The sequence below is a fragment of the Micromys minutus genome (assembly GCF_963924665.1).
Source record: "Micromys minutus genome assembly, chromosome: 21".
NCBI lineage: Eukaryota > Metazoa > Chordata > Mammalia > Rodentia > Muridae > Micromys > Micromys minutus.
Genome location: NC_137956.1, coordinates 46,445,774 through 46,457,938, shown reverse-complemented (window position 1 = coordinate 46,457,938; position 12,165 = coordinate 46,445,774). Strand labels below are relative to the sequence as shown.

Genomic DNA, 12,165 nt, shown 5'->3' with positions numbered 1-12,165 from the left:
CTCTCCCCTAGTGACTATCAACTATAGGTAGTTCCTCATCTAGGGGTGGGGCTTTTGGAGCCCCTCCCTCATGAACGCTAATTTGAATGGTTTGATTGGGTGCAGGTTAGAACAGATACCCTCAGCTGCTTGATAAATGCAACAGCCACACCCTGTCTAGAAGATGGCGCGCCACAGTGCTCAGCGCGGTTCCATATTCGAACCTTCTCTTCAACCCTTCTTCCACATTGTTCCCGAACCTTCTGGGAATCATGGGGTTGAGACAGACGTCTTATTTGGTGCTAAGCATTCGGTCCTTTAGTCTTAGAGTTGTGACATCTTACGAAGCTCTGCATTAACTGCTTCCCACTGCCAAAAGAAGTATTTCTGACCAAGGTTGAAGTCGGACAGATGGGCCGGAATAAACATTAACTATTTAGGAGGCAGTCTGAGGTGGCCACTTAGCAAAGTAACAATGATAGCTTCCCCGCTCATATTTATATGAAAATCTTTCTGTGTTCGTGGATTTTGCCCTGGCGAAACGACTTGGTGATAAGAACTCTGTTCGTAAGAACATTTGGTGTTGGCCATTTCCCTTTACCCAGCCAGTTCTAGCTGGCAGATACCTGCTATACTAGTTCAGCTCTACTTACACTCTCCTGTCACCAGTGGTTTTCAGCTTCTCTCCCAAGCTGCTAGCCACCACAGCATCTTGTTTGGCTCGTTGCCTTTCAGATCGTGAAGAGCAGGATAATCTAGTCAATTTGGCCAATGTTTTACAGCCCCTGTTCTCTTAGAAGGGATATCGTGGTGTTTAGCATTCTATGGAAGATATAAGACAGGAAGTCAATTGTTTTGTAAGAGATACGATTACAAAGAAAGGACCCAGTAACCGCCTTTAAAGTATCAGCTAGGGGAAAAAAAAAAAAAACCAGAAGGGAGAGGTGGTGAAGAGATATTAATATCGTAAAGGGTAAAATTATCCAACATTTCTCAATCAGAAAATATACAATAAAGGCATGCTTGTAGAAAATCTGATTTTTCTCTAGAGAGGCTGGTGACATTACAAAGGGTCTGTCAAGGCTTAGGGTGGAAGGTCTTCCCTCCATTCCAGAAGTTCTCTTTTAAACTGATGGGAGCCTCAACCATGTAGATCCAGAAGGGAACAGAGAGTGGACAAAACACTTATAGCATTACTAAAAACTTCCAGTGGGATTCAATAACACTAGTCATTGACTGATGTTGGGAACTAGTCAATTTTGCTAAGACTTCAAGGCAGTGGCTTTCAAAATGTAGCTCTTTTACCTTTAAAAATTAGTTATGGAGAAGATAAACATTTAGAATACACAGCAAACCACCACTTTCATATTTTTGCATGATAATTTATAAATTTTGGTTATCTTTGGCTGATCAAGAGTTATATATTCTATCCAGCAGGTACTTTAAAACTGGAGGATGGAGAGAGAGGGAGAGGGAGGAGAGAGGAAGGGGGACAGGGAGGGGTGAGGGAGGAAAAGGGGAGAAGGAGGGAGAGGGAGAGAAGAAGGGGGAGGGGAAGGGGAGAAGGAGGGGAGAAGGAGGAGGAAGGAGAGGAGGAGAGGAATGAGGGAGGGGAGGGGAAAAGGGAGGGAGAGGGGGAGGTGAGAGGGAGAGGGAGGGGGAGGGGAGAAGGAGGGGGAAAAGGGAGGGGGAGGGAGAAAAGGGTGAGAGAGGGAAAAGGAAGGGGAGGAGAATGAGGAAGGAGGAGAGGGAAAGGAGGGAGGGGGAGGGGAAAGGAAGGACAAGGGGAGGGGGAGGAGAATGAGGAAGAGGGGAGGAGGGGAAGGGGAAGGGAGAAGGAGAGGGAGAACAAGAAAAATTCCACAAGATGAGAGACCCAGCTTGCGTGTGAACATTACAGCTGATGGGGGACAAGCTGTGGAGGAGAGAGACCATGTGCCATGTCAATGGTCACTGACTGAGTGGCAGCCATTAGTGAACGTAACTGAACTAGAAGTGGGTGATCACAAGCTTCTCTGTACATGAAATGTCAGGTTTCTGACTCATGCAAATGTGGAAACAATAGTCATGTGATTATAAGCTCAAGTCATGGAGGAGTTACACAGGCAAGCAACGGAGTTCCTGAGGGTGGGGTTTTGGGGGGTTAAGGACTGAGACTGAGTTGGGACGGGACTGAAGTTTAGTTGTAGGATCCTTTCTCTGTATTGGGCTTTTCTGTGGGTGCTGGAAACCTAATCTCAGGTCCTCTCGCTTGCATGGTAAGCCCTTTACTGACTGAGTCAGCTCCCAGTCACTTAGTAACTACATCTTATGGTAAAGTCTTCCCTTCTTACTGACTTTTGACCCCTGTGGACCACACAGGAGGTTACCATGATGACGGGTGGAGGGAATGGAGAGGCATGGGCAACCGGATATGACTGGTCGCCTCCACATGGCTGATTCTGTGGATTGTTTTTTCCTTTTTTTTTTTTAAAGGACTGAATTACTCTCTAGGTCTAGTTATCCCTAGGTGCTAAGATCTGTCCTCAGAAATGTCATTAGTCTAGGTGCCTGATATTAGAACATAGCCAAATGGGAACATGGGATCTTGGATGCAAGTTTTCTTTCCCACTGGGTTCACAGGACACAATGGCAGTGCGATTAATACATTTTCCCAGTGACTGAGTTGGCAAGCGTTATGGATTTATAAATAGGATTTATTGTGGAAGTCGCTGCCTTACTGGGATGAGTGGTTCTCACAGTCTGAAGATGAGAGTGTTCTCAGAAAAGAAACCATTATAGGCCTGCTAATTTGTGGCCATCCAAAGACAAAGGAGATAAGAAGGAGCTCTTGTTTGCAGCATATTCTATGCAATATATCATTGTGATCAGCCAGTTCCGCTTGACATCTGGGAAATTAATATCTTACTCCCCCTCCAATCTCAATGGCATGGGTGGAACAGGTTGGGGGTCAATGGTGATTTCAAACCCTGCACCAGGTTGCTAGCCTGATATGGTACAATGGTGACCTGCCAGAGTGCGCCAAGGCTTCTCCCAGTGTCTCCCCAGGAGAGCAATAGACCCATAGAACATGAAGGCCATTTAGAGTTGGCCACCGATCTGTGTCTCAGTCTGATCCTCATAATAAAATTCTTATTCACCATATGAGAATAAAGCTAATGGTGAATGTCCAAGGTAACCTCCGCGCAGAAGGTCATTCGCAAAATGAAAGGTAGGGTTGTTGCTATTCCCACCAAAGTGTCACCCACTTCTAAAGGGTGTACTTGCATGTTGTAGCTAGCGGGGAAGTGGTTCTGATGAGGTCAGCATTGACGATGCTCTGTGCTTATCAAAACTGGAATATGGGGAAGACACTTTAATATCGATCAGAAGAGAATTTAATGTTTCTTCCACAGCCCGTGGCCAGTTCCATGGTTAGCTGATTGTCAGCCCTGTTCATCCAGGAGAATGCACAATGCTGTGGGCTGCCTTGGTTTGGACAGACTTGTCTTTATGTCATGTCTTTTTCCTCCACAGTCTAACTCTACAGTGAGAGCCCATCAAAGTAGCAAGTCTCGAGTGACCATGAGCCCCGGCTTCAGCTCCCAGTGGGGCAACAGCCAACCTGCCTGGAACACATACTCCTTCCCCAGAGCAAGCTTACACTACCAGTCTCATGCCAGCTACACCTACTGCACTGGCCACCCCGTGGTAAGTACCACATCTCTCTGTATTTGGACACTTGGCATCGGTTGTCTTTCTGTGAAATGGGTCGTTTTCCCAGAACATACTGCTCTTGAGTAAAACAGGTGAGCTGTGGGAATGTCTCAGGCATTTGGACAACAAATGTTTGTCTGGCAGTTGATACTCTATTCAAAGTTATTTGTAGTTGGTTTAGATTAATATGGTTTTCAGAATGTTACATTGCTGAGGTCCAGTGCGTGGCCACTTCTGTCTTCTTTTTGTCTGGCTTCTTCTTGGCTGTTGATTATAAATCTAGTTGGTCACTGTTGTGCTAGGAAAGAAAAGGAGTGTAAAGCTGAGAGAGAAGTTAGAGGATTCTGCACATCCCTACCTTATTCCATGGTCTTTTGGGTTGTTTGTACAGATGTAAACAGCCAGAGGTGTTTTCTAGATGCTACTACATAGAACTCAGGTTGTTGGTATAAGTGACTTACACATAGTCATGGAAAACAAACTCATAAATTTGAGAACTTTCTAGAATAAGGTTCTTTCTTTTTGCCACTGTGTCTTTCATGTGTCTTGATCCAACCACTGCACACTATGGTTTTTGTATCGCTGCAAATCTCACTGTGATGACTGTTGGATAGGGAGATCCTGTTGATTGTTACAGAATCGAGCACGGTTCTTTGCAAGGATCAGCGCTTCTCCTCTGGCTGTTTAGCCCTGGTAGATATGGGGGCCTGCAGCCCCCATATTGGTTCTAGACTTCCATACTTTACCACGTGGTTAAAACTTAATAACTATGATGTCATAAATTATGCAGGGCTTCTAAGTTAAAGCAACGTGTTGCAAACACAGTAGAAGGGAGTTTCAGAAATTTACTCAAAATAAAGTTGGTTTGCCTCTGTTCAAAGGCTAGGTGGAAATACATTTAAATCTATTTAAGTCTGGAGGAACATTTGACTCAGGAGTTAGACTTCTGGTACCCAGCTGGGCACATGAGAGACAGTATATGCACTAGTAGATGGAGAGTCAACTTAGCTAACACAGTGCTTGTGTAGCTAACATGAAGGCCTGGGTCCGATTCCCCAGCACCGTACATATCAGGCGTGGTGTGCACCGCTGCGATTGTAGCTCCGGATGTGATGGCAGGAGGGTGGGAGTTCAAGGTCATCCACCACTACATCTAAGAAAATGTATGAACAGAGGAGTGGCTTAATAAACAAGATAATGTGCATGAGGATAGTCTTGGGTACCGTAAATAACCTAGAAGAAGATCTCTAATAACTATTCTTATTCTCTCGTCCAACATTAGCCATCAGTATTATTCATTTATAATTGTTTGCTATTATCATGTTCTCCCTTCCTAAGGAATGGGGAATAGCCAGTGTTCACACCTATAAATAGTCTCCACAGCCAATAAATAACATTAGAAAAGAAGCAAAAACAAGAAAACTGTTTAGCAGTGTTAAAGGCATGCAGACTCTAGGTTGGCATGTTGGAGACTGACAGTGGATGCTGCTCTGAGACTGGGTGGTCAGTTAAGTCCTTCCTCGGACTCCAAGTGAATGACGGGGGCAGCTGTCTGTGCTGATCTCAGGAGAAAGGAACCTACACAGTAAAACTTTCACAAGAAGGAGCCTGGAGGGAAGAAAAGAGAACGGTGAGTCAGAGAGAAAGCAGGGAGCTACAGTGTCTTCCTTAGGGTCACTATTGCTGTGCTCAAACACCATGGCCAAAATCAAGTTGGGGAGGAAAGGGTTTATTTGGCTTATTCTTCAACATTATAATCCATCACTGAGATAAGTCAGGACAGGAACCTGGAGGCAGGAGCTGATGCAGGCCATGGAGGGGCTGCATAGTAGCTTGCTCTAGTGGCTTGTTTATTCTGTTTTCTCTTAGAACTCAGGACCACCAATCCAGGGGTGGCACTATCCAAAAAGGGATGTGCCCTCCCCCATCAATGATTAATTAAGAAAACACCCTACAGCCAGATCTCATGGAGCCACTCTCCCAAGGTTTCCCCTTTTCAGATGACTCTAGCTTGGGTCAAGTTGACAGAAAAGTAGTCAACATGCACAGCAAGTAGCACTTTGCTATCTAGAGTAAGAAGTCTGTATTATACCTGGTTGTGATGGGTGACATCATACATGTAATACACAGGTGTACATCCGTGTGCATACCGATGTCAGGATACACTCAGTTGTCACTCCTCAGGGACCATCCACCTTAACTGGAGACAATTTCTCACTGGCCTCGATCTTGCCAAGATGGCTAGGTTGGCTGGCCAGCGAGGCCTGGGGATCATTCTGTCTCCACTCCTCCGTGCTGGGATTAGAATCGAGCCCCACAATACTCGGGATTTTCTATGAGTTCAGGGACTGCAGTCAGGTCCTTAGGTCAGCATGGCAAGCACTTACACACACACACACACACACAAACACACACACACACACACACACACACACACACACACACCCCTTCTCTCAGCCCCTTAAAATGTCTCAAAGTGAGGGAACAGTTGCCGAGAGTTTGTCTGAGAGAGCAAAGAGAAAGAAAGCAGAGCCAAATAGGGAACACATCCCATGTGTGCAGGCATCCGAGAGACTCAAGTGGCTCTTTGTTCTAACCTCGGATCCGCTCGATGCTCAAAACACAAGCACCTTCCCACCATAGTCCTACAATGTGCACATATCTTAATAAGCATTACTCTAGTAACCAGGTCCACATCTCCTATGCCTGTTTAGTTTTTCCCTCAGCCATTACTTTTCAAACCAAAATAAGACAAATCATAATCTAAGAAAGTATTTCTACTCATATTCTTACTGACTTTAAGGTCATCTGAAATAGCTGAGATTTGTGGCCTATTTAGTATTTTTCACAGCTTGTTAATAGGTCATATGTACTCCCCCACCCCAAATAGCCCTAGGAGGTAGTTATGGTCATTCTTGTCATCATTTTAATGGTTAGTGTAATGTAATTCAGAAAAATTAAATATTTTACCCCAGGTTACACAACTCATAGTGTACGACTGAATGCAAACATGGACTAAACTACCTCAGTTTCCCCAGTTTGCATATTTATCTTATTTCCCCCCCCCCCAATCATCTTTATCACAGTGTCTCATGCCTTCAACTACACCTGAGAATAAAGACGCTTGTTCTCCAGAGCTACCTCTTTCTAATCATTTAATTTCAATGTGCATGAGACTCCTTAGGAGAACATTTGCATTGTAGAATTCTTAATTTTACATCGGTTAGTAGGGCTGTAAAATAAACACTAGCCTGTCTTCTAAACTTGCAGGCCAAGCAGAGGTTATCCAGCTGCTTCCTGTCCTCTTAAACAGAGCTGAGCTACCATAGCTGCCTTTTGTTAGATCACACAAAGAAAAGAAGCGGAATAGAAATTACAGATTAGAATATTCTTAGCCCAGAAGCCTGAGGGTTGTGTTTCTGAGTTCAAGGTCACTCTCAGTATCGGCTTTAATGCTCCCTTTGAAGTTCCTTTTTTAACCCAACATTTAAACTTTCTTTCCAGTTGTCTTCCCGGGCCTGGGTAGATGCCTTGAACTCTTGACTCTGTTATCCTCACCTACTGTTGGCTTGCGAGCATAACTCTTTTATTTGACCTTAAGCCAGGGGTTCACTACTGGGAGGCTTCGGGGGTCGAGTAAAGATGACCCCACTGGAGGATATTGACTATGTAAATAATATTCATATTCACTCGAATCTATTTGGCAAACTGAAGTACTAGAGAAATATTTGGGGCTACAGAGACATAAGAATAAATCCCATCGTTTCCTTGAAGTATACAAACCATAGGTGTTTCCTGGTCTCAGACCACAGTTCTGGAGTCTTGTCTGTATGAAATGAACTCTCAAGAGTTTTTCTTGAGTCATATAATTTAGTGGCCTTTAGTGGAGCGACAGTTGCTTTTGCCACCTCATGAAACCCTTGTCTTTGTCTAGAGCTCACTGGGATGATTAAATATTTCAAGTTCTCAATTTTTCTGCGGTTTCAGGAGCATCAGCCCAGGTATGTTCAGCCCATATGATTCAGCAGACTTCCCTTTGCCTCTGTTTCTGTGCTAGCGGGAAATCCTGGTACCTCAGGAGCACCTTGCTAGCAATGTGAAGTTGATAGCTTTACTCACATCTCAGAATTTCACTAGCCCCAACCTGAGCAAGTATTTTATCAGAGCTCTTCTGTATCTCACTGGTGATAGTTTCCTGTGATTAAAGAAACCAACCCCCATAAATGCAGGGGCTCAAAATACCGCTCATGGTTCTCCAACAGTTCCGAAGGTCAGAGTCTAGAAAATGTCTCACTGAGCCAAAATCAAGGAGTTAGTCGGGAAGCGCTCTCTGAAGAGCCTTGGAGGCTCTCTCAGATAAGGGTTTCTTGCTTTTCTAGTTATGGGTTTTAAATCACAACTCTAGGAAGGAATCCACTAAGAGTTCTTCAGTGATGGGTGGATTACCTACTCTATAGTGCCGCATATCAGATATCTGCATTGTCATTCCTGGATTACCTACTCTATAGTGCCGTATATCAGATATCTGCATTGTCATTCCTGGATTACCTACTCTATAGTGCCGCATATCAGATATCTGCATTGTCATTCCCAACAGTAGCAAAATGACAGTTATGAAGCAGCAACTAAATAAATGTATGGTTGGGGAGTCACCTCAACATGAGAGGCGTATTTAAAATCTTACAGCATTCGGTGGAGAACCATTGATACAATGTTTCCAATTTATGAAAACTCATAAATTGTAGTTAGGTTTCTTTTTTTTTTTTTTGAAACACAGTTTTTCTATTCTAAATTGAGATGGGTGGACAGCAGCTACTTGTATAAGAACCCCTCTGAAGTAATTTATAAGATATTCCTTAAATGCTGATTTCCTCATATAGTTACTAATAGTGTCCCCTTTCTCTCAGAAATATTCAGGTTTAGAAGACATATTGCATACCCTCCCCCGACAGACACACACTATAGCCCTTTACCCAAACCAACCAAACAAACAAATAAAACCAAAACTCATCCCTTGCAGATAAATCTTGGGGTCCATTGCATCAAGGTAAAAGAAATACTCCGGGAGAACAGCAACAGGAGGAATGGCCCATGTGATGATTAATCAGACTCTGGGAAGCATGGGCATTCTTCTTCCAGTGTGTATGTGTGTCTTTGTGTGTGGGGATGGGGTATGGGGACAACCTGAAACAGACATATCTTTCTGTCGTGATTCTAACTTACAATAAAACCCTAACATTGAGAGAGGGCATATTATTTGCTTTTCAAGCTCCTTCTAGAATACCCAATGGTCATTTTTCTTAAATTTCTACTCTCACATCATGGCTGCCTCCTTGCCCTGCCCAGCTTCTCCAGAGATCAAGAGGTTAAAGACATTCAGCATCTCCTTCCTAGAATTCCATATTAAAAGCTAGCGTTGTCTTCCAACAAGATCTTCTCCACAACTGAATACCTGGAGCTGGTCCTAACGTGGCTGTCTTCATTTGAGGGTAAGATCCTTCGCTAGTTTTAAGTTCAATGTTTCCTTTCTGGTATCGGAATGTCCAACTAACAGCAGTTTAAAAGAGTAATTGCATATTCACTGTGGACTAGAAAAAGCTAGATACAGGGCCATGGCACATATTGATAACTGTGAAGATAATTGTGAAGTGGACAATGACATTGTCCACTCTGCAAGCTTCTTAAGCTTCTTCCGTGCTGCAATGCTGCCCAACCAGGAAGTGGTATCTAAATGTCTTTCTCACAACTTTCTGAGCCTTGGGACTTAATTCTAGTGGACAGAGTCTAGTGAAGGTCATTCAGGTGCCCGATGCCAATGGTCCACCTGAAAAGCTTGCTTTCTGAACTCCCCACCCCCAGGACCCTGCTGTTTTGGACCCATTCACAGCACCCGAGAAAGCCCACGCCACCTGGAGAGACCACCAGCAGGCTCTCTGGGCAGCATTCAGCTATGCTTAGCTTTTGAGGTCTCATTTGGGACAGCAAAAGCTGTCAGCTGATCCCATTCTTCAGCTGTGACCCATCCCCAAGTGTTTGTGTCAAATGATCAAAAGCATAGCAGTGTGCTTTGATGTCTTACATTTTAAATATCTACTATAGTGTGTGTGTGTGTGTGTGTGTGTGTGTGTGTGTGCGTGTGTGTGTGCAAACAGTGTTCACAAAAGCTGGAAGAGGGCCTCCAGCCTCAAGGAGCTGATGGTATAGGGGACCTGAACTCTCTCTGGTCCTCTGGAAGAACACTAAGTGACAGTAACCACTGAGCTCTTTCCAGCCCCAAGAGTTGTGTTTTCTAACCTTCATACTAAAGAAAAGTGACCCAAATACTGATCTTACACTATTATTCTGAATTTGACTGTGTACTTACTATTAGTAGTAAGTTCTATATTTTAAAACTTTCTAATTACTGTATTTTCTTTTTAACTTAGAGACCTTCTTTCATACAAGGCAATACTGGTATTAATGTCTTTCCTCAATTACAGCTTCTCCCTCAGTCACAGATTCTCCCTCAGTTACAGTTTCCCTCAGTTATAGCTTCTTCCTCAGTTACAGCTTCTCCCTTGATTACAGATTCTCCCTCAGTTTCAGCTTCCCTCAGTCATGGCTTCTCCATCAGTAACAGCTTCTCCATCAGTTACAACTTTTCTGGGATGTACTTACTGCTTTGACAGACAACATCCTTAGTTTGCAGGGGGGATTTCCTCTAATAATTTGTATATATGATTCAGTTCTCCCTAAACCTGTATATTCTCTACTAAGAAATATGCTGCTAGCCTTACTTGAATGCTCTTGCATGTTGTCTGCGTCTTTCCTTTGAGTTTTAATGCATACCTTCTGTCCTTGACTATTGCTTACAACTTGTCTTGGTGCAGTATTGCTCAGATCCACTCTTATGTGGAGACTTTGATCTTCTTACCCATGAACATTTATATCCTGTATCCAAGTTTTTAATGTTTTCTTCTATTATATTGTTAAATAAAAGTCCTCTTATCTCCTTCCTAAACTGCTGCAGCTTAAACCTTTGCTCTTTTGATGTTTCCCACTTAATTCCAGGAGCTTCTTCAGTTTGTATTTGGTTTCCCCTCTCTCCTTGGTGTATGGGTTAGTTCCACTGTTTTAGCTGTACTACTGTGACAACACAGCTATATCCCGGACAAACAGCTTATAAAGAAAAACATTTCATTTATCACACAAATCTAGATGTTTCAGATCGAGTGGTACCTTACCTACCTGATAAGCAAACTAGCCAGCAAGTGTATTGCGAAAACATCCAAGATGTTTACAGCATAGGTCAGGAAACAGAGAGAGACAGGTTGGATTTCGTCAGAAACCCGTGTTCCTGGTGATACAGGAACCTCCTACAATGCCCCACCGATAAAAATTTCTACTGCAGTGATAGCACCATTGTGGAGACTGTGTCTTCAACACACAGACCTTCATGAGACTCATCCAACTTACGGCAGCTCACTCCTTGTTCACAAAATACATGCCAATCTCACAATCCAAAATGCCCACAGTCCCCCAGCAGGTCTCCCGAAATCCTAACTGTTCCAGCATCACTCAGAAATCAGAAACCCAAGGTCTCCTCCAGGACTCATGGGGATACGGAATCCTGGGCCCCTCAAAAGTCAAAGAAGAATGTTGTATACTTCCAGGATTCATCTATAGGATGGGTTCTGGTGAAGTAGTCCTGTTTCATAAGGTAATCGATTGACCTCAGGGAGTCTGACGCCAGCAGAGCAAACACTAAAGGCCTCCAGCTCCACACCTGACAAGACACAGTGTGATGGAAAGCAGGGTTCCAAGGGCAATACTGTCTATACAGCTTTGCTTTTTGTAGTCTGTTGCGGTAACTATTAAAAAGGGCGGTGTCTGGTTCGCATTACGGCTCCTTACGCCCCACCTCTTGCTCTGACCGGGTGGGTACCATTCTACACCTTCCTCCTCGGCTTCCTCTCACTGCCGCAGGTTCCTCCATCATCTGAACCCATCCACCTGAAGCGCCCTTGCCCTTCGCTCTCTCTGACCTGAGCTGTCGGTCCATGGGCCACTCCAGCCTGGCATCCCGCCATGCCGCTTCTCTTGAACTCAATTAGGTAGCCACATGAAAGAACATGCCACACAACATCTCTGATCCAATTGATGAGATATAATTTTCCCATTGGGATAACACAAAATTCTGTACAAGCCCATCCCTTTAAAATGTACATAACAACCTGTATCCATGCAGAGCCGCTCAGAGAGGGTCATCTGTATCTTCCTCGGTCTTCCCTTCCTCCTGGCTTTTCTTCTTCCTCTTTCTAAAAAAACTTTGATGCCACCTCCCTTCCTTCTCGTCCAATGACAAGCTTTGTCCCAGCCACAGTAGCTTATACAGCTGTTCTCTCGGCCATGTTTTGCCCGATGCCTATAGCCTTCTTTGGCCGCCATTGTACATTCTTGGCACCTCTATTTTCCTGGGCCCTAGGTGCAGCTATACTATCAAAGTCTTCT

The 12,165-nt window shown here is 44.1% G+C and overlaps 1 protein-coding gene across 1 annotated transcript in view; it reads left to right on the top strand.

The window, feature by feature from the left end:
• Window positions 1–3,528: 3,528 nt before the first annotated feature.
• Window positions 3,529–12,165, top strand: part of RBMS3 (RNA binding motif single stranded interacting protein 3) — a gene marked incomplete at both ends in the record, with an annotated part of 720,124 nt that continues 711,487 nt past the window's right edge. The window contains one exon of the mRNA XM_080934836.1: window positions 3,529–3,669. Coding sequence (XP_080790962.1) covers window positions 3,544–3,669 — 126 coding nt within the window. The remainder of the gene's footprint in view (window positions 3,670–12,165) is intronic.